At 41.0% G+C, this 25,451-nt stretch overlaps 4 protein-coding genes across 4 annotated transcripts; 2 read left to right on the top strand and 2 right to left on the bottom strand.

Annotated features, from left to right (window-relative positions):
• Nucleotides 1-743: 743 nt before the first annotated feature.
• Nucleotides 744-13,378, bottom strand: LOC134181038 (uncharacterized). Its single transcript, XM_062648237.1, has 26 exons — nucleotides 12,592-13,378; nucleotides 12,219-12,525; nucleotides 11,437-11,990; nucleotides 10,899-11,378; nucleotides 10,478-10,744; nucleotides 10,223-10,421; nucleotides 9,825-10,159; nucleotides 9,487-9,641; nucleotides 9,311-9,428; nucleotides 7,134-7,226; nucleotides 6,974-7,063; nucleotides 6,828-6,909; nucleotides 3,948-4,102; nucleotides 3,476-3,880; nucleotides 3,220-3,405; nucleotides 3,012-3,152; nucleotides 2,813-2,950; nucleotides 2,621-2,740; nucleotides 2,425-2,562; nucleotides 2,236-2,355; nucleotides 2,040-2,162; nucleotides 1,916-1,983; nucleotides 1,747-1,853; nucleotides 1,253-1,585; nucleotides 1,168-1,195; nucleotides 744-1,107 (listed from the first exon to the last, which is right to left on the bottom strand). Exons 1-26 carry the CDS (start codon nucleotides 13,355-13,357, stop codon nucleotides 1,102-1,104), a joined length of 5,514 nt encoding a protein of 1,837 aa, XP_062504221.1. The 5' UTR covers nucleotides 13,358-13,378; the 3' UTR covers nucleotides 744-1,101.
• Nucleotides 7,152-9,209, bottom strand: LOC134181039 (uncharacterized). The gene has a single exon (XM_062648238.1). The coding sequence runs from the start codon at nucleotides 9,160-9,162 to the stop codon at nucleotides 7,348-7,350; it is 1,815 nt and encodes a 604-aa protein (XP_062504222.1). The 5' UTR covers nucleotides 9,163-9,209; the 3' UTR covers nucleotides 7,152-7,347.
• A 1,785-nt stretch (nucleotides 13,379-15,163) lies between the features above and the next one.
• On the top strand, nucleotides 15,164-15,799 carry LOC134181516 (tigger transposable element-derived protein 6-like). The gene has a single exon (XM_062648792.1). It carries the CDS (start codon nucleotides 15,164-15,166, stop codon nucleotides 15,797-15,799), a length of 636 nt encoding a protein of 211 aa, XP_062504776.1.
• A 131-nt stretch (nucleotides 15,800-15,930) lies between these two features.
• On the top strand, nucleotides 15,931-16,740 carry LOC134181515 (tigger transposable element-derived protein 4-like). The gene has a single exon (XM_062648791.1). It carries the CDS (start codon nucleotides 15,931-15,933, stop codon nucleotides 16,738-16,740), a length of 810 nt encoding a protein of 269 aa, XP_062504775.1.
• Nucleotides 16,741-25,451: the final 8,711 nt, after the last annotated feature.

The following is a 25,451-nucleotide window of genomic DNA, read 5'->3' as shown; positions in this document are numbered from 1 at the left end:
ACCTATCTATGACACTTACCACCCGTCCATGTCGGTTACTGTATGACGGTTACTTCCCATTTAGTCTAATTATTGATCGGAAGGTATATGTCAACGAAAGTGACGACGGTCTACATATTTATTCTAGGCGACTGAATAACTGCGGTGCAGTGATACTGAGCGTCTTTCGCATTAGTGTCATTACAATACCCTGCAATTCAGTATCGTAATGTCTTTGCTAGCAATAGTATAAATCACCCCTGACAACTACTTTTAGCAAGCTAGCTAATCTAGCTAGGGAATGTAGAGTCTCTAGGCCAGCTGGAAGGCCTAGGTTGATTTGACAACAGACGTTGCCTTTGACATCCGAGTTCATCATTGTTGGTTGAATGCGTGTAGATGCTGCTGTTTGCGATGCCGACGACGACGACGGCGGCGACGATGTTGTGACAATTGCTAGGGTGGGGCGTCGAAAACATGGTGCGGACTAAAAAAGAAAATAAGACCTATAGGTCTGATCTATCAGAGTGATCTAGTTGGCTGTTGGCAAGTACTATAAGCGGCAAAACGGAAGAAGGTAGGAAGTGCAATCGCCCCTAAAATATCGGGATTGGGGTATGGTTCTTCCAATCCTGGACGATGATGGAAGAAAATACTTTGGATGGAAGAAAATACTTTGGAAGTATTGTTCCGTGCAAGTAGAATTTACTAGAAATACTATTAAATGGTGTTGCAGTTGACTCGCTTGATACACATTGTCGTGATCATCTGTCTGCTTGCTACTCTGGCTACTTCTGTCACAGATTAATCAATGACAAACCAAACACATTCAGATAGAATCAAAATGGCGGCGGTCTATTACAAATTCCCCAATCCAAAGGAGTTTCCGCCGCTCCAGAGTCTAGTATAATAATAAATGTTAAAGTCTGACTAACTCTGTGTTGTATTTTGCATACCAGGTAAGACCAAGAACCACAGGTGACACTAAGATCAGCGCAACTCACAAATGAGTCAGTTTCCACATGTATAGTAAGCAGAATTATAAAAAAACACTAGGGATAGTATTCTGCATAAAATTACATATTGAATGAGGCCACGCGCATGTCAGCTTGTCCTCTGATCCTATAACTAACAACAAGACACAATCACTAGAAAATGAAATGTGACACTTGAGTTGCTTGATCTCACAACATATGCCTTTCTTGTTTTCTTGATGCTGTAACAAATACTACAGTTAATGTTTGCATGGAATGAGTAGTACAATTGAAAATACTTGCGGTAGATCCCATAACTGACCAAGAGAAGTATGGGCACTCCAACACCAACAATGCTTCCAACCACAGCAGCAACGGTGTTCAAGGAGCCACTGGATTTGGTACTCTCTGTAGGTGTTTCTGTTGATGGTGGAAAGAAGACAGCAGCTAATCTGACTACTACAAATCCAGCCATTTGTAGTGCATTGCTGTTGGTTAGAACAAAAACAACTTGATCGGGTGGAATTACGAAGATTGCATGTGTAGAAACGTCGACTGAGAAAACATGGAAAGTGACAGCAAGTGAATTGTTGTGAGAGACTGCTGATACAAACTGCAGATAGAGATTTGCCCTACACATTCAGCATCATCAACAAGAAAGATAAAAGTATGCATGCACAGAGTATTGTGGATACTACTTCATACAATACACATTGATTTAATACTATAAACGTGTGTTAGTACTTATATCTTAATAACATAAGTAACATATGTATTAGCATTTTTACTTTACTTTATGTTTTCAGTGACATTGCCACATCTGTTGTTTGCGGAAAGTTGACAATAACTTGACACTTCTTGAGTAACAATCTGGTAAAATACTGACTGTCGCTTCTCAAACTAGAAATCAATAGTACAAAATACACAGACAACAGAGTTACAAAGATAAGATAATTAAGAACCTCTTCACTAGAGATGTTTGAAAGTGTTGCTTGTGTTGCACTAACGATGAAATCTCTTGTCAGAAGGTCTGTATTAAATGCTGTTACAGCCAATCAAAGGACAAATTGATACATGATAAACAACCTATGCAGGTCTTGCCATTTCTTGCCAGTAGCTCATCATTTGTGCAGTCACACACGAATGAGCCAATTGTGTTGGAACAATAGTCTGAGCAGTCAGAACTGTTTTCCTTGCACTCATCAACGTCTGAAAACAAAATTGGAACAATTAAGACGACAGGCTACATTGAACATGACTTGCATGTACAAATCAGTTTTACCATCACAAGTCCTTTGATCATCACTGAGTCGATACCCACTTCTGCAACTGCATTTGTAAGAGCCAACCATGTTTGTGCACTGTTGATTGCAACGGTTACTTAGTTCACACTCATCGACATCTATAACACAGCGTTTAATTATAAATATGTCTTTCAGTTAAATTATGCTTGAATGAGAGTGAGTCATACCAACACAAGAACTTTTGTCATCTGAAAGTCGGTAACCAGCATTACAGGAGCAGTAGTAGGATCCTGGAACATTGATGCACAATTGTTCACAGTTGTTTGAGTGAATGTCGAAGGCAGTAGTGTCGCACTCATTGATGTCTGATATCAAATATGAAATAACCAAAATGACAGGCAAATACAAAGCATACTAGTTTACCATCACACATTACTTGGTCATCATCGAGTCGATAACCATTTCTACAGCTGCAGTTGTATGAGCCAACTATGTTTGTGCACTGCTGACTACAAAGGTCACTTACACCACACTCATCGACATCTGTAAAGCAGCATTGTTGGCATTTATTTATTTATCTTTAATAAAATTATGTTCGAACATTATCAGTCATACCAACACAAGAACCTTGATCATTTGAAAGCCTGTAACCGGCACTACAGTTGCAGTAGTAGGATCCTGGGATATTGAAGCACAACTGTTCACACTTGTTCAAGCGAATGGCCAAGGCAGTTGTATTGCACTCATCAATGTCTAAAGGCAGAATTTATCAAATAACCTAATCTTGCAACAACACTGGTGCGAGACAACTTGCCTTGACACGTTGTAAGGTCATCAGTCAAAATATAACCAGCTGAACAGGCACACTGATACGATTCACACGTATTAATGCAGATCTGATCACATGGATATATAGTGGTAGCATTATTCAAGAGGCCATCACACTCATTTATGACTGAACAACAATTGATAGCTGTATAACAATCAGTAATAATAGACACAACTTCATGTTACTGCTTTACTTAGGTATTGACAGTCATCTCCACAATAGCCAAAGTTGCAAGCACAAACTCCTGGTGTAGAACAGTTGCCATTAAAAGAGCAATTACCACTTCTGTTGCCAGAGCTACAGTCGAAATCAGTGCACAGCCATCCACCCCATCCATCATCACATTGACAAGTGTCAGGACCAACACATTTTCCATTACCTGTATGTTGCAAGTCACACAAGAGTCAAGTGAGGTGTGGTTTACATTGGTTAGAACTAATGATGTGTACCTGAGCAAAAGTGCAGTTGCTCGCATGATGGTATTGAACAATCTGATCCAGTCCAGCCAAGAATACAAGAGCAGATATCTGGTGCTTCACAAGTGCCTCGACCTGAGCATCCCTGACTGCATTCAAATGTCTCACATTCATCACCGAAGTATCCAGTGAAACAGAGACACGTGTCTGCATTTATACACACACCATTGTTATTGCAATTTCGTTTGGATGGACATGAAGTAGAGACGTTGCAAGCTACTCCAGTATAACCAACATAGCAGCTACATTTGTTTACTTCGATGCAATCTCCATGACCATAACAGTCACCAACACCATCACAACTGAACAGATCGCATGAACTTCCACGCCAGCCTGCACTGCAATGACATGTTCCATCAGAACGACAAGTGCCATGACCTGCAGGATACACAGATTGAACTGGTAATTAGATACGTTAGTGACAAGATAAAAGCAACGCTACTACCAGAACAGTATGCCAAGTTCTCGCATGTTCTCTTGTTGCAAGTGCTTCCTCCCCATCCGTAATAGCAAAGACATTTATTGTCTTCAATACAAGTGCCTTGATACGAACAGTTGTGACTACATATTGCTGGTGTTCTGCAATCATCACCCAGATAGCTAATAATAGCAGTACAGCTCATCAGTAAACATGTGCTTACAAAATTAAAAGTACACTAGAACCTTGCTAATCCAAACCTCGCTAATCCGAATTACCATTAGTGCCCTGCCTCATGTACAAAAATCAAAATCAGGGGTGTGTTTAGGACTGAGCTGAAGAGGGACACCAAGTGCTGAAAACCAATTTGTGGGCATGGTCATACTTGTAGCACCAAGCTCACAAAGCAGGAAGAAGAATACAAATCTAAAACTTCATACTGACACAAACCCAGATATAGCCTCACAGTACTGAACTGACAACAAGCAGACCTCTCAACTCTCACGATTTCATTGTGACACTCACAATTTACGAACATGTCTCACAATCTCGATTTGAGACCGATTGTCATGATTGCCAGACCGATTGTCATGATTGCCAGTCGTTTCTCCAAACAATATTACCGTGACTGTGAGACACTCTGACAGTCACTTTGCGCAGACCGGTTAGCCCCGTCTTTCCAGACATAGCGGATTCTTTGAAAGAGACTCTAGATACGGTTTTGCTTGCTTGTATCTGGTGTATCCAGGGTATCTACCTGCAGTAAAAGTAACGTTTGGAAGTTCGAAGCAAAGCCTTGGCACACAGAAATGTAATTAAAGCGAGGCCAACAAATAATCAGTTTCCAGCTGTTTCGCACTAAAATCTGCTAATGAGTGACGTAGAAGAAGAATCCATACCCTTGGCAGAACAAGGTATCCAACTACCAAGAAAGCTAGGAATCAGAGCAGAGTTTTCATATTAACCGAAAAAAGACTAAACATTGAGTATGGTAGGGGTGTGGTGTGATTGTTTGGATACGCCTACTTTGGATATGTTTAATGGGAGTGGTCATTTACAAACAGTCTCACAATTTGGTGGGGGAAAAGTTGAGAGGTCTGAACAAGTGTGCAATCAAAATTACTCCACTGTTTGCTCTGTGCAGCAAACATCACAGAGTACAATTCTACACTGTTGCATGCTATGGCTAAAAGGGACGTGTGTCCCTCATGCCCATGTCTAACCCCACCTCTGATAATAACAATTTTGAGACAGCCTGATCCAACTTGTTGCCGCACTAAAGCATTTATCTAGTCTTCAGCAAATGTGCCTATCTGAATATTTAAATCATGACTGTCACACTATTTAGAAGTATGTAGTCGTGGCAGCTGTGTCGTTTCCCACAAACATGACATATGAAGACATACATAAATGCATCAGTGGTCTGGCTGTCCGAGGTGAGGCCTGGACCTCTGCGGCTACGAGTGTTCATAATCTGAACAACTTCACTAATCCATACTACAGTTGCACTGATAATCAGATTGGATATCGGTTATTGGCCGATATAGGCATATTGGTTTTATATCGGAATAGGGAAATCTTGCGTAAGTGCGTTGTCTCAGATTTTTCCGAAGGCAGACACGGTACCTTACGAGAGAAGATGCATAGACAACACTAACGGCTTACTGTACCATATGAATATATTGATTCTTAGTAATAGACTCGTACCCAGTCCTCCTCACACGCGATCCACGTGTTTTGGCACGTGCTTTTTGTTCCACTTGCCAGGAGAAGGACTGGTAACATATTATGTCATGTGAACACTTATTTCATTAGTTTAATTAGAAACTGATCCTGTAAATTGTTGCCACTTGCACTGATAATATGGTTTGAGTAATTAGTCTCACAAGAGTACTATGCTAAACGTCGCCAGCCAACACAAAAAAAACACAAAGCTTTACGCTCTTTCTAGGGGCTGTTCAGAAATTAGAGTTACAAAGTAGATCGCTTTCGTTGCAACGAGCGAAATCCTCGCTTCATGAACATTGTAGCTTCACTATCTAGCAGTAGCGAATGCACCTTGTACGTGCTCCTGTCGCCTATTGGCTACCATTCACTTCTTACTGAGCAGCTACAGACATCTCTGTCAATTCTGGCTGGAGAAGACGTCGTTGGCATGATGTCCACAGCAGAGACACTAATGAGCTTGCACCTTGCGTGACAACAACAATTGCTAATAATCATCTAATTGTCAAGGTAATTGCTACTCAATTCATTCTACTAGGATCCTATGCGTGTCATTGTAACAAAATGTTTTCGTCTCGGTTGTAGTTTAGACCAATCAACACACCGAAAGCCTACCACGTGAAGAACTAGTCCACGTGACATAAAGTGTTACCAGTCCTTCTCCTGGCGAGTGGAACAAAAAGCACGTGCCAAAATACGTGGAGTGCGCGGTACGAGTCTACCTTAGTAATAGAATCTAGTAACGTAACGTCTACTCGCTGCCACTCCCCAGTCAAATCTAAACCAGTCAAACACAATACCGCCTCTTACCCTAACCTGGTTCAGTCAAACACAATACCAGTCTACTGACCAAGCACAGTTACATATGTCACATGTCTCTACGTCACATGTGCGCTGAAAAATTGTGCATGAGTCCATTAGGGCCAAGCAAGTTGCGTGCATGTCAGCAAAGAAACAGAAGTTCCTATTTGAGAGCAATTCGAGGTAGCCAAGGACACAAGATTCACGAGCTGCAAAGCTTGTAAAACATGAATATAAACAATTCTTTCTAGACTGTAATTATATCAGATATCGGCATCAGCATTTTTTACTTGGATATCGGTTATCGATAAGCCAGATACCCTTACCGGTGCAACACTAATCCATACAGGGCTTGGCATGAGACTGTTCGGATTATCTTACCCTGTGTTACATTGACAGATATTGGGAGCCTTGCATAGTCCATGTGTTGCATTGGTACAGTTATTGACCATCTCGCATGTAGCTACAATCAAACTTGATTTGTACACTAGAGAATGAATGTTTCATCTATACAACCTAAAACTCACCTTTTGAGCAATTTGTTCCAAAGTAGCCAAAATTACATCTACAGAAACCATTAACGCACTGACTGTTTGTGGAACAGTTGTCACAGCCACCTAAGCAATCAACAATCAACAGGTAAAGGTCAATTTAATCTGGTCTGCATGCTGTTCTAATGTGTAATACCCAGACTGCAGTCTTCGCCCATCCAGCTGTCAATACAAATGCATGATCTATTGCTGCATCGTCCTCGATTAGAGCAATCATTAGGACATTTTCCTGAAAGAGAGCAAACAGACTTAGTTATATATATATATATATATATATATTTTTTTTTTTTTTTTTATTTTTTTTTTTTTTTACTTTTACATTTAAACAGAACTAACTACCAAATTCTACACTACGCTACGGTGGGTATATCCCAACTATCAATGTCCTGTACTTCAAGTTGAATTCTTCTGAACAACATCCTTGCATTGTATTTCCACAACTGTACCGAAAGTTGTTGCGTCAAATTCTGGAAAGCTTGATGGAATCGAATTCCGCTGACAGCTGAAGTTTTAGATGCAATAGCTTTTAACGTTTTAATGCTGAACGGAGACCAGAAACCCAATGTTTCCAATACCAAGGGGTAAAAAAGACCACCTGTTGCCAGAACGTTTGCTTCGTGACGTGTGTCCTTCTGTTCTTCACCTGCTTCAGCTGCTGCCCCAGCCCTTACTGCTGCTTTTGTCACGTACAATGGCTGCAATGAGTTTCTGACTGTTATGTCGAAATAAGCTGGTTTGCCCTCTAAAAAGTCAGGATGAAAAACATCACCTGGACGACTTTCGTCACTACCACTGCATCTCACTTCCTTTACCACGTCTTTATTCTCAACTAATAACGCCTGGAAAATGACTTCTGCCAATGCGTTGTGTCTTCTGGTGCGTTCTGGACCTGTACCACAGCTGATGAGGTGATCTCCAAAAGGATCGATGTGTTGACGACAAGTGCACAGGATCGAAGTTGGAGGAGAGGGAAACATCTTAATCCCTAACCAGAGCCGTATAGAAATGACAAACTCATGAGAAAGCATGGAAAGGCCGAGATTAGGGTTTGGTATTGCCCTCAACCACGCTCCCGCATGGGGTGTACTGATGGAATTTAAACGAGCTCTGTCTCTCAAGCTGGCATTGTTCAATAAACAATTGAATAAATCAGCATCGAGTTTTGATTGAATTTGTCGTTGAGTCGAGTTGTTGAAATCTAGAAGCAAATGACTGTGTTCGTTTTTCAGAAAGGAACAACTCTGAAGATAACTTTCAGATTCTTCCAATAGCAGTGAAGTCGGAACGTGTACGTTTGTTGAGGCCAGAGAATTACAAGCTTTCCTAAGGAAATCTTGGACTAACAATTTTGTGGAATTACAACTCCCCACGTATGCAGCTGGTGCAGACTTGACTGCTTCTCTCAAACCGAGACCCCCAAGTCGTACAGGTAGTGTAGCCTGCAACCATGCTGTGTCTGTAATGGAGGATCGACAGATGATTTCCAAAGATCGACGTAAGCCGACATCGAAACGGCGTAATTGGTCTGTCAACAAAGCAGGAGTCACAGTACGTAACAAATGATTGATTTTACAGATACTCTGACAGCTCCGTAGCAAATGCAATTCAACTTGTGGATCCTCAAGGTTACTCAGAAGCGTTTGAGACTCCAAGACTTTATCAACACGTTTGGATATAGATGATCTGAAAAAGTCTACAGAGCCATGGACTGGTGATCCTAGCAACTCAACCCCTTCTGACAAACGTCTGACTTGACTGGGAAACAAGGGAAAAGCTTGGTCTCCAGACGGCCAGTATAGTTCACATTTATTTAAGTTGACATGTAAGCCATAACTGGGACCCTTTTCCGAAACACTTTGTAATAAAGAAGATACAGACTCTCTCGAGCCGAAAAATGTCCCATCATCCAAATACCAAATTTGAAGGTGTAGGTTCGAAATAGCGCCAATAGAATCCAATAATTCCAGAATCACAAGTGAGAACAGAAGAGGGCTCAAGGGATCTCCCTGTTGGACACCAGCTGTAGATAAGATTTGATGCCTACCGTAACGCATCTCACTAGGTACGTGGTAGGACCACTGAGCCCATGCAAATAATTCTGGAAATTCTCTCCGCAAACGTGAAAGAAAGGCTGGTCTGGAGCACTCATTAAAAGCATTAGTCATGTCAATTTTCAAGCAACAGAAGTCTTCTTTATCCCAGTTAGCATCAAGAAACGATTGTGTGGTGTGAATAGCTGATTCCATATATATATATATATATATATATATATATATATATATATATAACTTGTATGCCAATATTCTAACTCACCTTGTTGAAATGCCTTCTGGTGTATAATTGTTTTGTCTCCAGTTAATGCTCTATCCAAAATGCAATCATTAAGAAGCTTTCCTTGCAATACAATGGTAGCACACTCTCTTTCTGCTTCCTGCAGCAATATGTTTGCAACTGCATTTAGAATAGAAAGATGAAAGTCTGGCCCCTACCTTCCTTTCTGTGCCATTTAGCTGTTCTGTCCCATATATGGTCCTGTGATATGGATTTGTGTACGAAAAATCAAGTGGATCATCAGGATGAAAGTTAGAATACGTCCATGACCATACATTGTCATCTGTTTTGGTAACCCTCAGGTCAACACGCCCTGAAATAGATGACAGTGGATACAGGAGTGATGTGTGTGTGTGTGTGTGTGTGTGTGTGTGTGTGTGTGTGTGTGTGTGTGTGTGTGTGTGTGTGTGTGTGTGTGTGTGTGTGTGTGTGTGTGTGTATGCGTGCTTCCTGGCATCATTATGTGATGACAGTTTTTGATGTGATGGTAACTCACATGATTCTGCAAAGGTTGTTGTGTTGGTCAGCTGTTTTCCATCAGGTGTGACCAAATCGTTCTCCATATTATTATCCATGTACCCACACAGACCTTCTGTTTGACGTAGGAAGGAAGCAACCAGTCTTGTTTCCGTGTCAATATATTGTCTTTCCAGCATGCTGCTGTATCGAACATCTACCGTGTATGTGACACCAGAGTTGAACTGAAAGAGATACTGCACCACAGAACCTAGACCTCTAGTTGGTTGTACATAAAGTTTCACATAGTCTGGATCAATAGCATAAATGGTAGGATAATCGTCCCAGGTATCATTCAAAAGTGTTCCATTTATCCTGTTAACAATTTAACACACAATGTACTTTAGTTGCTCTTTTGAGCTACCAACAGTCTGATACCGTAGTTTAGGCAAATTGTTTTGTCCAGCAGAGTTGTTGAGTGTGTAGATGGTTGTTGTCATGTTTCCTGTCTTGATAGCAACTGCACCAGTGAAGGATGTTGTTTTGTAGCCAAAGAATCTTATCTGCACACCAAAGTCATTCTCTTTGCTTCTGCAGTCCCAAAACTCCCCAATTCCAAAATAATCAAATTCTCGTCCTGTAAATATAAGAATAAATTATACATGTAAATGATGTAATAAGAGATCACTCTACCATCAACTGTAGATAGATGTGGGTCACCTGCCCTTGTCACAGGTATTCTGGCATCACAGCAACGTCCTGTCCAGCCTTCACTGCAAATACAGGATGAATTACTGTCTCCTAGTGCTTGTCTACAAACACCATTTCCTGAACAGTCTTGATCATCAGCATTGTGACATGAACAGTCAGGTTGGTCACAGCATTGTCCTTGCCATTCAGGAAAACAGAGACAGACTGAGTCACGTCCCACACTTTCAATAACTCCGTTGCCAGAACATGCTAAGCAATCACAATATATCAAAATTCTAATAACTACATTACTTAATTGTTTTGATAATAAGTTCTATTTGCTACGTTGCATTTCTAAGTTTTCCAGTTGTACCCGAATAGCATACATAAAATTCGCTGTAACTGATGCATGTGTGCTCAATACCTGTTTTGCAGTCACATCCAGGAACTCTTCCACACCTCTGATTGCACTGGCTCTTTGTTGGATCTAACCAGTTGCGCCACAATTTGTCTGCCTTTGTGTTTCTAGTTTGTGCTAGACATTCAGCTCCAGCAAAATCACACTGGCAACAGTAATGTTTACATGCACCATTTTGACTAGTGAGAGACAGATCTCGGCAGAATCCTTTAGCCGACTTCCAGTTGTTACATCCTGCATTGAATGCAAGTGATTGTACTTTGTGACAATCACAACTGGATGGAGCAGCAGCATAACATTGATTGTGTGCTTTACAGCACTCGTCAGTTTCATCGACTGTTTGTCTTTCTGTTACCAAGCTTGCATTCTTGAATGAATCACAGAAACAGCCGTAGTCATTCCAATCTGACAAATCTTGGAAGGTAGCACAATAGACGTGAAACTTGAAGTCTATTTTTGTGTTTGCAATGCCACCATCTGCTGGAGCTGCAGAAAAACAAACAACTCCATAAAAATTATATGAGTACTCAATATTTCATCTTACAGATCACAAGTTTTCCAAAGACATCCTTTCCACCTCCTGTTATCATATTTGATTGATTTGTTGGGCTGACAATAAGTCTGTCAAATGGCGGTTGACCATTAGGACATTGTATCTCAGAGTGGACTCGACAGTTGAGGTTGTTGGTTATAGCACATGCTAAATCTGGCCGTTCTTTATAGCAGCTAGAGAAGCGTCTACATGCTCGTTTACGGCGATCACAGGACATTTGGCTTCCTGGAGTTGTAAGGCTGTTACCACGATTTGCCACAGAGGAGTCAATACAACTCTCATCACAGTCAATTACATGAATTCGGTCAGAGAAAGGGTTGAATGAAATGATGGTATTTCCGTCAACTAAGGTATCTTTCACCGTTACGCAACTGTAGAAGAACCATTCAGGGCATGAAGTGTCTTTGTCTGATGGTCCAAACCCTGTCCCTGTCATGCACTTCTGTTGTGAGTCACACCAGCCACAGTCGGGTACTTGAGAGCAAGCAGAACACGTAGTAAATTGTGGACAAGTACTGACAGCACAGGCAAAACTTGTCCAACCCCTGTGCAATATCATTCCAGTACTATTTCTATTAATGGTGTTCTTTTACATGAATGATTGCATGTGGTGGTGTGGTGATGGTGGTGGTGGTGGTGGTGGTGGTGGTGTGTGTGTGTGTGTGTGTGTGTGTGTGTGTGTGTGTGTGTGTGTGTGTGTGTGTGTGTGTGTGTGTGTGTGTGTGTGTGTGTGTGTGTGTGTGTGTGTGTGTGCAAATGTTATGTAAACCAACCTGTCGCACTCACACTTGTTAGGTCCAATGCAAATTCCTTTGCCAGAGCATTCATTGAGAAGATGACATTGCGGATCGCTGCACGTTATACCACCCCATCCTATTGTACATTCACATAAACCACCTCTTATACATATTCCATTGCCTTTGCTTGAACAAAGGCACTCCTGAGTAGATTGAAGGCACGAGACTCGATCAGCTTGTAAGAAGTAACCTTGTTGGCAAGAACACTGGAATGATCCAAATGTGTTAGTGCACAAGAATTGGCAAGGACCTCGACCATTGTTTGGAGCACATTCGTCTATATCTTTACAATCACAACAGAGGACACATTTAGTTATGAGAAATCAATTAGATCATAATGTGATCAAACCTGTAATTTGATCAGGCACCTTTACTACACACTGTGCCATTAATTGCAGTCCTCCAGGATATCCGTATGAATCGTCATCTTGAAAACCATAAATATTCAGTCCAAAGTTGCTCTTATCCACATGATGGACTATATGTGATCCTATAGATATTGGTACATTAGTTCCTGCAAGTGTCTGACCAGTAATGTTTCTCCACAAAACAGAAGAAGGTAACGGTTGATTATCAAGTCTCAGCCCATCCTTTTTATCGTATCTCACAATAATCGCTAAGTAGTTACTGAACGTTACTGGCCGAGCTGGTGGTGTACTGATGATATATCTTGATCTGTATTGCTCGATTGGAGGGATCATCAACATGAATGGGTCAGAATTCGTGCGGTCAACAGATGAGCCCTGTGAGTACTGCATTAGTAGTATTGGCCGAGTGGATTCAATTGACAGAAATGCCTTAGAAGAAGCCTGGAATTCGTTGAATTGTCCTGCTAACAAATTAGATGCCTGTAACCGCCCATTGATTGTAACATTAGTGCCATGTTGTGATGCTATTGCACGATATCTGTCTCCTCCTGTTCGCATTGCTAACGGTACAGTGGCAAAATGCTTACCAAGCGTTGTAATCGGAGGCACCTGCTCGACTAGATGATCACAATCACCTTTACCTACAGGTACGTCTGCACATTCATGTCCTCCAAACACTGCAACCATCTTGTTTGAAAAAACACGACTTCCTGTCAGGTCATCACCTCGAAGTTGCAATGTTTCCATCCAATTAATTGTGTACGTGGCATTAGCGCCGGCAGTATAGGATGTATTGCCATCACCGGCAGATGAAGTCAACATAACTGTGACTTGTGTATTGTTGTGAATGCCTACTATACCAATCAGGCTTTTACGTGATAATGATGCTTTAGTGTATGAGGGCACAACGTATTGCAGACCTTGTATATATGTAGGAAGAGCTAAGAAAGCATCGGTTGTCTGTTCTGCTTGGTTGAGGCCATACACAGTCATATCATCTGTTGATTGAACTGATACTCCTCGGTCACTGATGCCAAGAGGCATAATCAATGATGTAGGAAGTTGTACAGAGACAAGCGTGTTGGCCAACAGATATCCTGACTGTGAGAAATTGTGTCTTGGTGCCACAACAACATAATTGAGAGACTTCGGCGACGTTAGGAAAAGGTAAAGAGCTGCTTTTTGTGACTGCTCGTTTGCCATAAATCCAACGACAAATTCTTTCCCAGAATTGCTGTTTTGATCACCTGTAAATAACTAAGTTACTTAATAATCCATATATAAGCCTATCTTAGAATGTTGTTTTGGTCAGTTTTGCCATGTAAGAACTAACAACAGTGGGACAAAAACAAATTTCATTATTACTCATATTTTAAAAATTTAATAAAAATAAAAATTATATAATAATTATCATATGTATTATTATTATTAGCTACAAGCATACAAGAAGCCACAATGAGTAGTAAACTGCTTTGCGAGAAGCTTACTTTAAATGGGCTGAATTGACTTCTGGTCTCTCTGTCGGTATCTACGTATGTTTGTAAGCGTGTGTCACACTCAGGGATTTGCTGTTATTAGGTCAAACTGTCATCAAACCGAGAAGCGCAGAGTAAAGTTGGATGGGTCTGTTACTTTTCACAGAAGAAACGCAAAACAAACAAATTCATCGATCTTCAATAAGCCAAGCAAAGGTCCCATGGGATCACGCATGCACCGTTGCATGCTAACAACAAATATGCATCATCCGCGATCTTCAAGAGAGCAATATGTTTTATAGGCGTAAGTTAGTAGGACTGATAATGATTGATCGACGTCGTCTTGCAAAAATATTTGTACAAAATGTTCATTCTGCTTTGTTCTGGATCCGGTGGCTATACATGTCGCTTCACAGTTATTCCTCATGCAGGTAGGAGACGTACAAGAACAAAACAAAAGATGATAGCAACGACTCAACAAAAGAATAATAATCGCGTCCACCTCAATAGTTAACTTCAAGTGATGCAAGAGTGCACATACATACAGAATTCAGAAATAATGTGGTTAGCAAGCCTGCTCCGTGCAAGAGTTATGCAGCTGTCACGCATGTGCATGTGCTGAATTTAAAGTAGTGTGGGACATGATGATATTTAGTTAATAATTTTAATCACATAAATGCATCCCTGTGTTTGCAAACAATTGTATATTCTAGCAACAAGCTAATGATTAATTAATGATAATGGCAATAAATAAACAAAAATTTAATAAATTTACATTACTATTCACAATAAATACATTAATACATTTTACATTTGTTACAAACTTATTTCATATACAGTCAACCTTACATTTAGCGGCATTGGGTTTAGCGACACATCGGTATTAACGACCGAAACGTTTTACCCTATCAAGAAGGTAGTACAAAATATGTCTTCCTACCTCGGGTTTAGCGACAGCGGATATAGTGACAAATTGCATTTACCGACCTGTCTAAACTGTCCAGTGTAGTACTAATTTCCTCGTTTGTACCGACCAATGTAAATTTTGTAACGCATGCGCCGATCACGTGTCTTGAGCATGGCTTCCAGAAAGCGAAAACGGCTGTCATTCTCAGAAAAATACGCGATTTTGGCCGAACTCGACTCCGGCGTGTCACGGAATGCGTTGGAAAAGAAGTACGACGTCCCTCACGGTACTTTAGCTGGCATCATCAAAGACAGGCGTCGAATAGAAGAAGCAGTTGCCAGCGGAACGATCCTAGGTGCTAAGAGTTCAAAGTTATCGAGATATTCTCAGATCGACGCTGCACTGCTTGAGTGGTTTCGTCGAATTAGGGCCAATTGTCCAGAAACTCCGATAACTTGTCTGGAGATTCTAACAAAGGCAACCACAATAGGAAAAGAGCTGAAAAGAAGAGAAGTTGCTGCTTACGAGTTCTTTGACGAAAATTGCCTCGATCTCAATTGGGTGGATCGCTGGAAGAAGAGGAATGCAATAGCATCAAAGAAAATGCACGGCGAAAGTCAATCAGCTGACAAAAATGCTGCAGCTGATTGGGTGCAAAATCAGCTGGAATTGATTCGACAAGAATTCTCTGATGACAACATCTTTAATGCAGATGAAACTGCGCTATTTTGGAAACTCATGCCTGATAGAACCCTCGCATTCAAAGGTGAAAAGTGCCGAGGAGGAAACATTCTAAGGAACGCCTAACAATTCTTGTCGCCGCCAGTGCTACGGGAGAAAAATTGTCTCTATTTGCTATTGGCAAAAGCAAGAAACCACATTGCTTTCGCAGTGTGGCAAACATTCCCGTAGCTTACGATGCTAACAGAACTGCTTGGATGACGAAGCAGTTATTTGAGCCGTGGCTGAGAAAGTTAAACGCAAAAATGCTTGGCCAGAAAAGAAAAATTGCGTTGATTCTTGACAATTTTTCAGGCCACCCTCAGGTTGGCTTGTCAAACGTGAAAGTATTCTTTCTTCCTCCAAACACAACGTCTATAGTCCAGCCAATGGATGCAAGCATTATAAAGAACTTGAAGTTTCACTATAGGCGATTGTTGATGAAGAAGCGATTGCTCTGCTACGAAATGGAAACGCCATTTGCAATTAACGTTCTTCACGCTTTAGAGTGGCTAAAAATAGCACGAGAATTGGTTGATGCTCAAGTCATTCGCAATTGCTATTGCCACGCAGGATTTCGCCGCGTGGGTGAAGGAGTGGAAGAGCCGCGTCTTCCGCATTCCTTTCTGCTTTGGAGCAACGCAGAGGATGCTGGTCTCACACAAGGAATTGACTGGACCGAATTCGTTGACGTAGACCAATGTGTTGCTGTGGGGCCTAGCAGTGAGGGAGACTCCGTTAATGATATTTTAGACACAGTCTTTCCAGAAACAAGAGAACCACTCAATGAAAGCACTAGCTCTGACGAAGAAGATGTCGAAGAAATTGATAATTCTCCTCCACCATCGTCGTTCAAAGAGGCTATGACAAGCATTGGATCAGCATTGGACTATCTTCGGACAATTCAAGGGTCAGAGGCAGAGTGCCTGAAATTGGCAAATATTCGTGAGTATATGGTGGACCAATACTTCAAAAACCAAAAGCAACAGCGCATTGAACAGTACTTTAAACCCATAAATGAAAACTAGATTGCTCGCGAGTTGATATATTAAACTAAAATAAATGTCAAACCTGTTAGTAAGCCTCTACAAGGCATTTACTGTGCGTAAACGTGTACATTGGGTTCAACGACACATCGCAAATAACGACCTAAATATTATGCCCTTTCAGATGTCGCTAAATGTGAGGTTGACTGTATCATTAAATAACAATAATTAAACCATCCAATTCACTCACACACACACACACACACACACACACACACACACACACACACACACACACACAGACACACACAGACACACACACGGTGGAGTGAGTGGTCGACACGACCAAACTCATTTATGGATTTGCTTGTGTCTCCAAAGACCAATGCGTGGCGTGCAGGAGCATCCACAAACATCGCATGTGAAGTTCCCACTCTTAGAGATCGTCTTTCATTCCTGCCTTTTTGTTGGAGTGTTTTCAAACATTGGTCTTCAAAATGATCTAGAGATTTTTTGCAATAAGATCTCCACAGAGATCTGTCTGACGCATAGCTTTCCCAGTTGGATATATCAATATTACAAGATTTCAAATTGGATTTCAATGTGCCTTTAAAGCGCAATTTCTGACCACCTGCTGTTCTAGAACCTTCCTTCAGCTGACCATAAAACACTGCCCTTGGGATTCTATCATCCTTCATTCGTACAAGATGGCCACACCATCACAGTTGAGCTTGCAGTCGTAGAGCCTCAATTCCAGGCATGTTGCATTTCTTCAGAACCTAGGTATTGGGTATCATGTCTTGCCATTCTATATTTCCAATTTTGCAAAAACATCACATGTGAAATTGGTCAAGCTGTTTAATGTGTCTTCTATATAATGTCCAAGACTCACAACCATAAAGTAAAGTGGTGATCACAACAGCTTTGTAAACTTTGACCTTAGTGGCTGTGGTTATGGCATGTTCATTCCAAAGGTGTCTAGTCAGATTGCCAAAGGCAGCACCAGCTCTACTCAGTCGCACTGAAATATCATCATCGACAACAATGTTTTGAGAGAGTACTTTCTAAATAAGAAAACTTGTCAACCGGTGTCAAAGGAGTGTCATACACTTTTACAACAGGAGGTGTGTAAGAAGACCCAGATTTTGGTTGGTACAAGACTTCGGATTTATTGAGACTTAAGTGAGCCCAAAACGTTGTGCAGTGTTTGAAAAACAATCCACAATGAATTGAATATCCTACATGGTGTGCACGACAAGGGCACAATCAACTGCAAAGAGCAGGTCACGTATCAGAATGTCACTGACTTTAATTTTTTCATTGAAGCGACAAAGATTAAAAATGTTTCCATTAGAGTGCGTTTGAAGGTAAACACCTTTATCGCAATTCCTGAAGGCAACATGTAACATGACAGAGAAAAAGATGTTAAATAACAAAGGTGCAAGAACGCATCCTTGTTTAACGCCATTTGTGACTGCAAAGGACTTGGAAGAAGCTCCACTGTCAATGATGCTAGCTGACATATTGTTGTGAAATGATCTTATGATGTTGACTAGATTGCACAGACAGTCTATTCTACCGAGTACTCTCCATAAGAGATTTCTGTTGACAGAATCAAATACTTTTGTCAGATCTACAAAAACTATGTAGAGGTCTCTATGATGTTCACGACATTTTTCTTGAAGTTGTCTAGCAGGAAACATCACGTCGGTAGTTCCCGGACCTGAACGAAAACCACACTGAGCCTCTGGCAATACATTGTCAGAGACATGTTTGCTTAATCTATTCAAAATAATTCGAGCCATGATCTTCCCGGCAGTAGATAGAAGCGAAATGCCACGAAGATTGTCACAAATTGAGCGGGCTCACTTACGTTTGTATAAATGAATTATGGTAGCATCTTTGAAGTCTTTGGGAACCACTTCATGTTGCCAAATAAGACTGTAGAGTTGAGTTAGTTTTTCTACCAAAATTCTACCACCATGTTTAAATATTTCAGCTGGAAGGCCATCCAACCCACATGCCTTTCCAGATGACACTTGCTGAATTGAATCAGAAACCTCATGTACATGGGGAGACGCCGCTAAATGATCTTCACGTGCCAGCTGTGGAATATCATCTAACACCGTATCATCAACGACAGGACGATTTAGTACTAGATTAGAGTGATCAGCCCAATGCTGAAGAATGTCCTCGTGTTTAGTAAGCAGAGTTGAGCCATTATGAGAGAAAATAGGTGTTGTACTCCTAGACTGTGGACCAAGAACTGATTTTAAACCAGAATAAAATCGCTTCATGTCATGTTTGTCGGCTGTTGCTTGTAGATCTGCTTTCTTCATCCACCAGTTTTCTTTCAGTGAACATAGTTTAGCTTGCACACTCTGACGCAAGCTGGTATAAGCTATTTTCACACACACACACTCGTAGCTCTGAAGTGAGTAGAACACAGCTTCATTTACTAGTACAATATTATATAATGATATATTGTATAATATAGAGTTCTGGTTTTCTGACTATGATGGCCTGGGTTCCATCCCAGGTGGCAACAGCAATATAATGAAACAAGCCTGTTGGTTCTTCTCACTGTCTATTTGGCTATGTCTGTGAGAGTAGACTTGTTTCCATCGATGGGGAGTTCCTGTGATCTGGCGTGGAGACCGTTGGCAATGAGAATCAGTGCCTTCCTGGTAGTCATTGATATCTACTGGGTGTGTTGTTCAAAGCTGGCAAAATCCTCGTAGCGCACACAATCAATATCGATAAGCCAGTTATACGGAAACATGTACCTCTCAGAGACTTACCTGCCAGGTTTGTGGGCGCCCACTTGAGGGTAAAGACCCCACTTACCCTACTTAGAGGATGATGACGACATATTGTATAATATTATACAATATAATATAGTATTGTATAATATTATATAATATATAAAAATATATAATAATATAAGTATAATAATTTTTATGTATGGGAGTATTTCCAGTGTACACAATATCGATCGATGTCATTGCCACATGCAAAATGACCAAGACATTCCTAAACATATGCATTACATTATACGTAGTATGCATGTCTACGTTTTATGTACACATTAGTAGGACACTCGATACTTACAACAATTTTCGTCAGAGCGGTCGCTGCAATCCACGTTTCCGTCACATCTCTTCTCTGATGACACACACTGGCCATCGGTACAGATAAACTCGTCAGCTGTACACACCTTTCTGAATTGGGCTGACACTGCAAACATTGTATCTCATTCTATTAGTACTGCTGTAGGCAGAGCCAGAAATTTACCTTGATAGTGACACGTAACGAGTTGAAGAAGTAGAAGTATTATCTGTATAGAGTAGACATAAAGCCAATGCAGCTGTCTATGACAAGTGTATTAACAAAAAGAACTAAATTGTGGCAACAAGAGACGTTTGGAGTCACAACTGTTGATATTAATATTACTCAATAATTGATATTAAATGAAACAATTACTGATTACAGAATTGCAGAATATAACTTAATTAATATATCCAAATACTGTTATTATAATCTTAACACTACTCTGCTACAAACTGCATGGATCTCAAAACATGTTTGACTTTCTGTTCTTCTACTCTGATCTTCTAGCATCTACAGTACTACCATTTGTAGTACGTTCCTGACGTACTAAGTATGTTCCGAAACTTGGTCAGAATTTTTGGATACCCTAGTGTAAATACCATTGTCGTATCTAGTATATGTGTTATTTCGGACTAAGTAGTTTTGTCTTTATGGACATAAGTAATTATAAGTCGTATTATCATAACTAGTTCTTCTGCATCAAAGTTGCTCCCTCAGACCTGCCAACCTAGCAGTGTCAAAATGCGGGAGAATGCGGGAGTTTAAATTTTTGGACACAGCTACAATAGCCTTAATATCACTAAATTTATATCGTAATAAGTGTTAAATAATATATATAAATAATATCTAATTATCAAAATTTAAATATTTGCACGCCCGGTTGGAGTAGAAGCCATTAATTAATTAATTATAGTGCAACAAATGTATAACCAATTGATTAATGTGCCTAATTAGCGACACACAGTATCAACACCAATTACTAAACATAATAGTTAATTAATTACACACAGAACTTGTACTGTAAGTACTACTGCCTGCTTTAGAAATCTAAACAAAGTACATGCACATTCTCGTGGCTAGTTGGGATGTTCTGGATTCTATTTTCTTGTGGCCTTTCTCGATCGCTTTTCCAGCAATACATATGATAATCAGGTAGCCAGCCCCTCCCCCTTTCCCACTTCTGACCGACTCCTCCTATGTTGATCGGTATTTTGACCAAGTACGTCATGAAAGAGCCGGATGAAGAGGGGCTAGCACATAGAAATTGATATTGGAATATCAAGTATGTGCGTACACATGCATGGACTAAAACTTTAGGATACAGTTACACAGAACAGGCACGCCCATCATTTTGGTCACACCCACCAATGGTCAGAATGCGAGAGATTTGATGCCAAATGAGGGTAGACGGGAGAAGGGGAGTATCCCACTCAATGCGGGAGAGTTGGCAGCTCAGGTCCTTTGTTGACTGTCTATGTGTACATGCAGGCGCGGATCTAGGGAGTGGTCGGCCGGGCGCTGGTCTCCCCTTGCCAGCCAGCCAGGCCGTCCGTGATAGGGTATAAACACTACTACGTACTCAAGTTCCAAAAGCCTACCAGAGTCACTGTTAGTCACATCTGCATGCGAGGTTGTCTAAAGAATCATTCTCATGCATGCAAAGCAATTAATGATCGCGATGCCAAAAGATAGAGTTTTAATTAATGTTACAGACATTTTACCTAGATCTCCATTCCAGCGTCGCTGATGAATTGGGCGTGTCTGTAGCTGAAAGACTTTGAACCACCCCTACTGCAAAATTCTGGGGTGTATCAATTAATTAATCACCAAAAGAATAGAGTTCGGGTAATTCTAAACTGTTTTCTCAAGTTTCACAGCCGTACATAACGTACAAGAAAGAAGAACAAAATTACCGTATGGGCCTCCGAGGCTAGCAACTGTTTTCTATGTTGTTAGCTAAATTAGTGACTAAAGCAAAATAGGATATAGTACACAACGTGCAAACATTTCGATTCGTTGATTTCGAAAAAGTTTAGTCTTTCTTTACTATGTTTTCTAGCTAAGCGCGCAAATAGACGACCACGCCGCCACTACCATCCCTAACCGAATCCCTGCATACAAGGTACTACCATACCCTGTGATAATTATAGAACCGGATGAGGTGTAAATTTAGCTATAGTCATGTAAAATGTGTAAAACTTTGAAATGAAGAGTCTCGGAATATTCAATGTCATCCTAGCTTGGAACTTCTAGTCAAAAACTTTCTGGATCCGCCTCTGTCTAGCTAGAACGCCCTTAAGGGTACTAGCTGATAGACATCTCTAACCCTTTAGATAGTTGCGGTGTCTCTAACTTAATTTAATAACTATAGCATACTTTATTAATGCTCTACAAATTAAGATTTTACTTAACTTAATAAAGTGGAGCAAGAATTACGTACCCCAGAACTTAGCACAAAGCAGCTCTAACTGTGCCATGTACGTCACACATTAATTAATTTTCAAGAGAGCAACAAAGTCTTCCACAGTCGACCTGATGGTACTTAGCTAGGGGTTTTATTGAGTAAACTTAAGTGTCACGTACCGGCGTAGCTATAGTGTGGTCCTCAAGCTTGGCAGGGCTGATCAATCCCATTAAAAAGCCACGCCCTTTCACGTCCACATGCAGCAACAGACGTCCGCCATTGCTTTCGTCCAACGAAAGGTGTCTAAATAGCTAACCATGAAAGCATAGATAAAGTTTAAATTTACTCATGCTAACAACCTAGGAAAACATAGCGCTGCTGCTTGACACACTTACAAAAACTGGGGAGGCTAGCGTTTTAGCCTCCCCCAGCCTCCCTCGACGCCGGTGCACGTGTATCTTGTGATCAGCTGTCTTAATTTGGACCAACTCTTGATCAAATAACTTGTGTTGAAATTCGTCACATGTACATTTTGTCAAAATTCTTCAGCAAGATTTGATTCAGCATTATTTCTCAACAAAAAGTCGAGCTTTGAAAGAGTAGCAAACTCTGATAACCTATATTTTATTAGCAATTGCCATATGCATATTTTGTCTGGGCTGGACCACAATAGCCGGGGGCCACAAGTTGCTCCATTACCATGGAAATTAACTGACGGCAACTCTACTGCTGTATAGAGCCCGATCTAGACCGAGACGCGACTGTATACTATTCGAACGTAGCCTACAACAGTTTGTATTTAGCAATTGAAGTTGCAAAAACGCCTCAAAGGCAAATAGAATTAGGAAGGCGACGCCTGGCGCGGATACAGAATTTTTCGAAAGAGGGGTCCAGTTGTTTCATTAGCCACGCCCCATAGCAACTAGATCTGTATTTGACCTACAGAACCAGCAAACTCACTTCAATATGTACCACCGTAATAGAGTTAACTTTCTATCAAATATTCATTAGGTAATTATAGGCATATATGTTAGAATTAACCATCCATTAAAACATTAACTTACGTTCACTTTAATTTAATAACACAACAAACAAGATTTCAGCTGTGGTAAGCTTGTCGTTGAACAGGAGGAGTCCTGACTCCTCCCATCTATCCGCCAACGCATGGTCTGAGGTGTCTCACTTCTATGCAACCGCCGTTTGGGCGCTCGCTGCATGATTGACGACACCGTAAGGACAAGACTACTTTATAGCTATTGGTACACACAGTACATGCATCTCTAGTAAGATAATTGTCTTGCATGTTTGAGAAACTTGCAAAAGATCGATCGTGATCGAACTGTTGAAAACTTCACAAAAATGTGCACATGCATGCAGCCAAGACGGCTATCTTACTGATTTCGGCATCCAGATGCGCTTGCAGTTTTGCGCAGTCGTCAGAGAAGTGAGTTTCTCTAGCAGAGTCTTTATCGTAAACGCATGTGCAATTCTCCCACGCAACGAATAGCGTGCTATGTTCGTCTAGCCATTCTAGAGGTACCATTTCAGTAGACCGTCTGTATAGACATAAATTGTCAATGTAATCTACATAACGTTTAATTAACAGCACAAGTGCCACAACTGATATAAATTAAGTATAGTAAACGTACAACTGACGTACTGATCAACATTGTTGTTCTCTAGGGCATTGTCAAAAACATACGCTCACGTATACGAGCGTGCTTTCCTCCTGTATCGGCAGTGTACAAGCTATCTAACAAACTAGAAACAACGACATAATGTATTTTATACCGACATACTACAAATTAATTAAACTTCTTAGAATGAACAAACAACTGACTAGAGATGTTAGATAAATACGTCCACGGTTCTGAGATTATTCAATATTTATTCTTAAAGCCATAGAAAGACAGTGTCGCGTCTTGAAGTCGCGCAATAAAATGTTGTCCAATTTTAGTGGCACTGATTTCTTCTAGATAAACAATTTCGTTCAGAGCTAGACACCGTTAGGTGATATTGCGTTTTGAGATCGATTATCTCAAAGTAGAATATATCCTGTTACAGATTCCGTTCTTTGCCCGGGCTGATTGCATTATTGATTGTTAATTAACAAACCATGCAGAGACACTAAAAAGTGAAACACCCGGATATATGCAAAAAATGTGTTAATTGCCTTTTTCGAATTCCCGGCACTAAACGACACGTACCGCCCAATGTCAGAAACGGGCAGTCTAAATTAGGTGGAGATCTGATGTGCCGTCCCAGAGAAATTCGGGCGCGAGGGAAGTAGGTTCGATCGGCCGAGAAGTCACAGATCACGGAGTCTAGCGCACGTTCCCAATGACGCACTTCTGCTCTAGACGCCCGTGCACTGTTCTAGACATCGTACGGTTTCTAAGACATCGAGAAAACTTTATCCCGTTTTCAGTGCCGTTTTCAAGATTTCTAGCGATTCTCTTGTGACGTACGTCGTCGAATTGTGACGTACGACGCGTACGATCGACAAAAGGTCGAAACGTCTAGGTAACTGCATGTGTATGAACAAGTCGTATTGTCACTTCGAAGACGTTCCTGCCGTTGCGACAAGTTTAAATTCTGCCTTATTCGGTGGAGATCCGATACGCCGTTACGGAGATATAATATTATTAGCGCGCGAGCGGAGGCAGGTTCTATCGGCAGGAAATCGCGTCGTCGCAGGAGAAGTCTGGAAGACGACGACAGCTTCCCTTTTGACCTCTATGGTACGCAAGTACACACACACACACACACACACACACACACACACACACACACACACACACACACACACACACACACACACACACACACCTTGAAACCTTGATTCCACTATACCCACTATGGATTTTGGCAACGCAGCGTACTAGAGCGCTTCTCCAAGCAGCACGATTACCAGCAACACGAAGACTGTACGTAATGACCTGAGGTCTCTTGTGACAACATGTATCCAAATTTGTTTAGCTAGGCCCATGCATGTGTTGGCCTTGTTGCATTACTAAGTCTGCTGCGAAGTAGTTGTTTTTTTGGGACGATTGTCACTCATGCGCAGCAGATGGCCCAACCATTGCAATCGTTGTCTTTGTATTGTCATAGCAATAGGGTCTTCACACGCTCGTTCTAGATTGTCTGAATTCTTGATTTAGAAACTTTCAGAGTGGCATAGATTACTCTTTTATTATAGAACATACTAGAAATGACAGCTCTACCAGACAGAAAGTGC

This window comes from Corticium candelabrum, chromosome 6 (assembly GCF_963422355.1).
Source record: "Corticium candelabrum chromosome 6, ooCorCand1.1, whole genome shotgun sequence".
Taxonomy (NCBI): Eukaryota; Metazoa; Porifera; class Homoscleromorpha; order Homosclerophorida; family Plakinidae; genus Corticium; species Corticium candelabrum.
This window is presented reverse-complemented; position numbering and strand designations above follow the sequence as displayed.

Bases quoted from the DNA above. Each gene is read 5' to 3' on its own strand.
- LOC134181039 (XM_062648238.1), bottom strand. From the start codon at position 9,162: ATGACTAATGCTTTTAATGAGTGCTCCAGACCAGCCTTTCTTTCACGT.
- LOC134181038 (XM_062648237.1), bottom strand. From the start codon at position 13,357: ATGGAAACATTGCAACTTCGAGGTGATGACCTGACAGGAAGTCGTGTT. The intron at 12,526-12,591 runs GTTTGATCACAT...GTGATTGTAAAG, and splicing joins GGTGCCTGATCAAATTACAG to ATATAGACGAATGTGCTCCA. The intron at 1,984-2,039 runs GTTGTTTATCAT...CATTTAATACAG, and splicing joins AAATGGCAAGACCTGCATAG to ACCTTCTGACAAGAGATTTC.
- LOC134181516 (XM_062648792.1), top strand. From the start codon at position 15,164: ATGGCTTCCAGAAAGCGAAAACGGCTGTCATTCTCAGAAAAATACGCG.
- LOC134181515 (XM_062648791.1), top strand. From the start codon at position 15,931: ATGACGAAGCAGTTATTTGAGCCGTGGCTGAGAAAGTTAAACGCAAAA.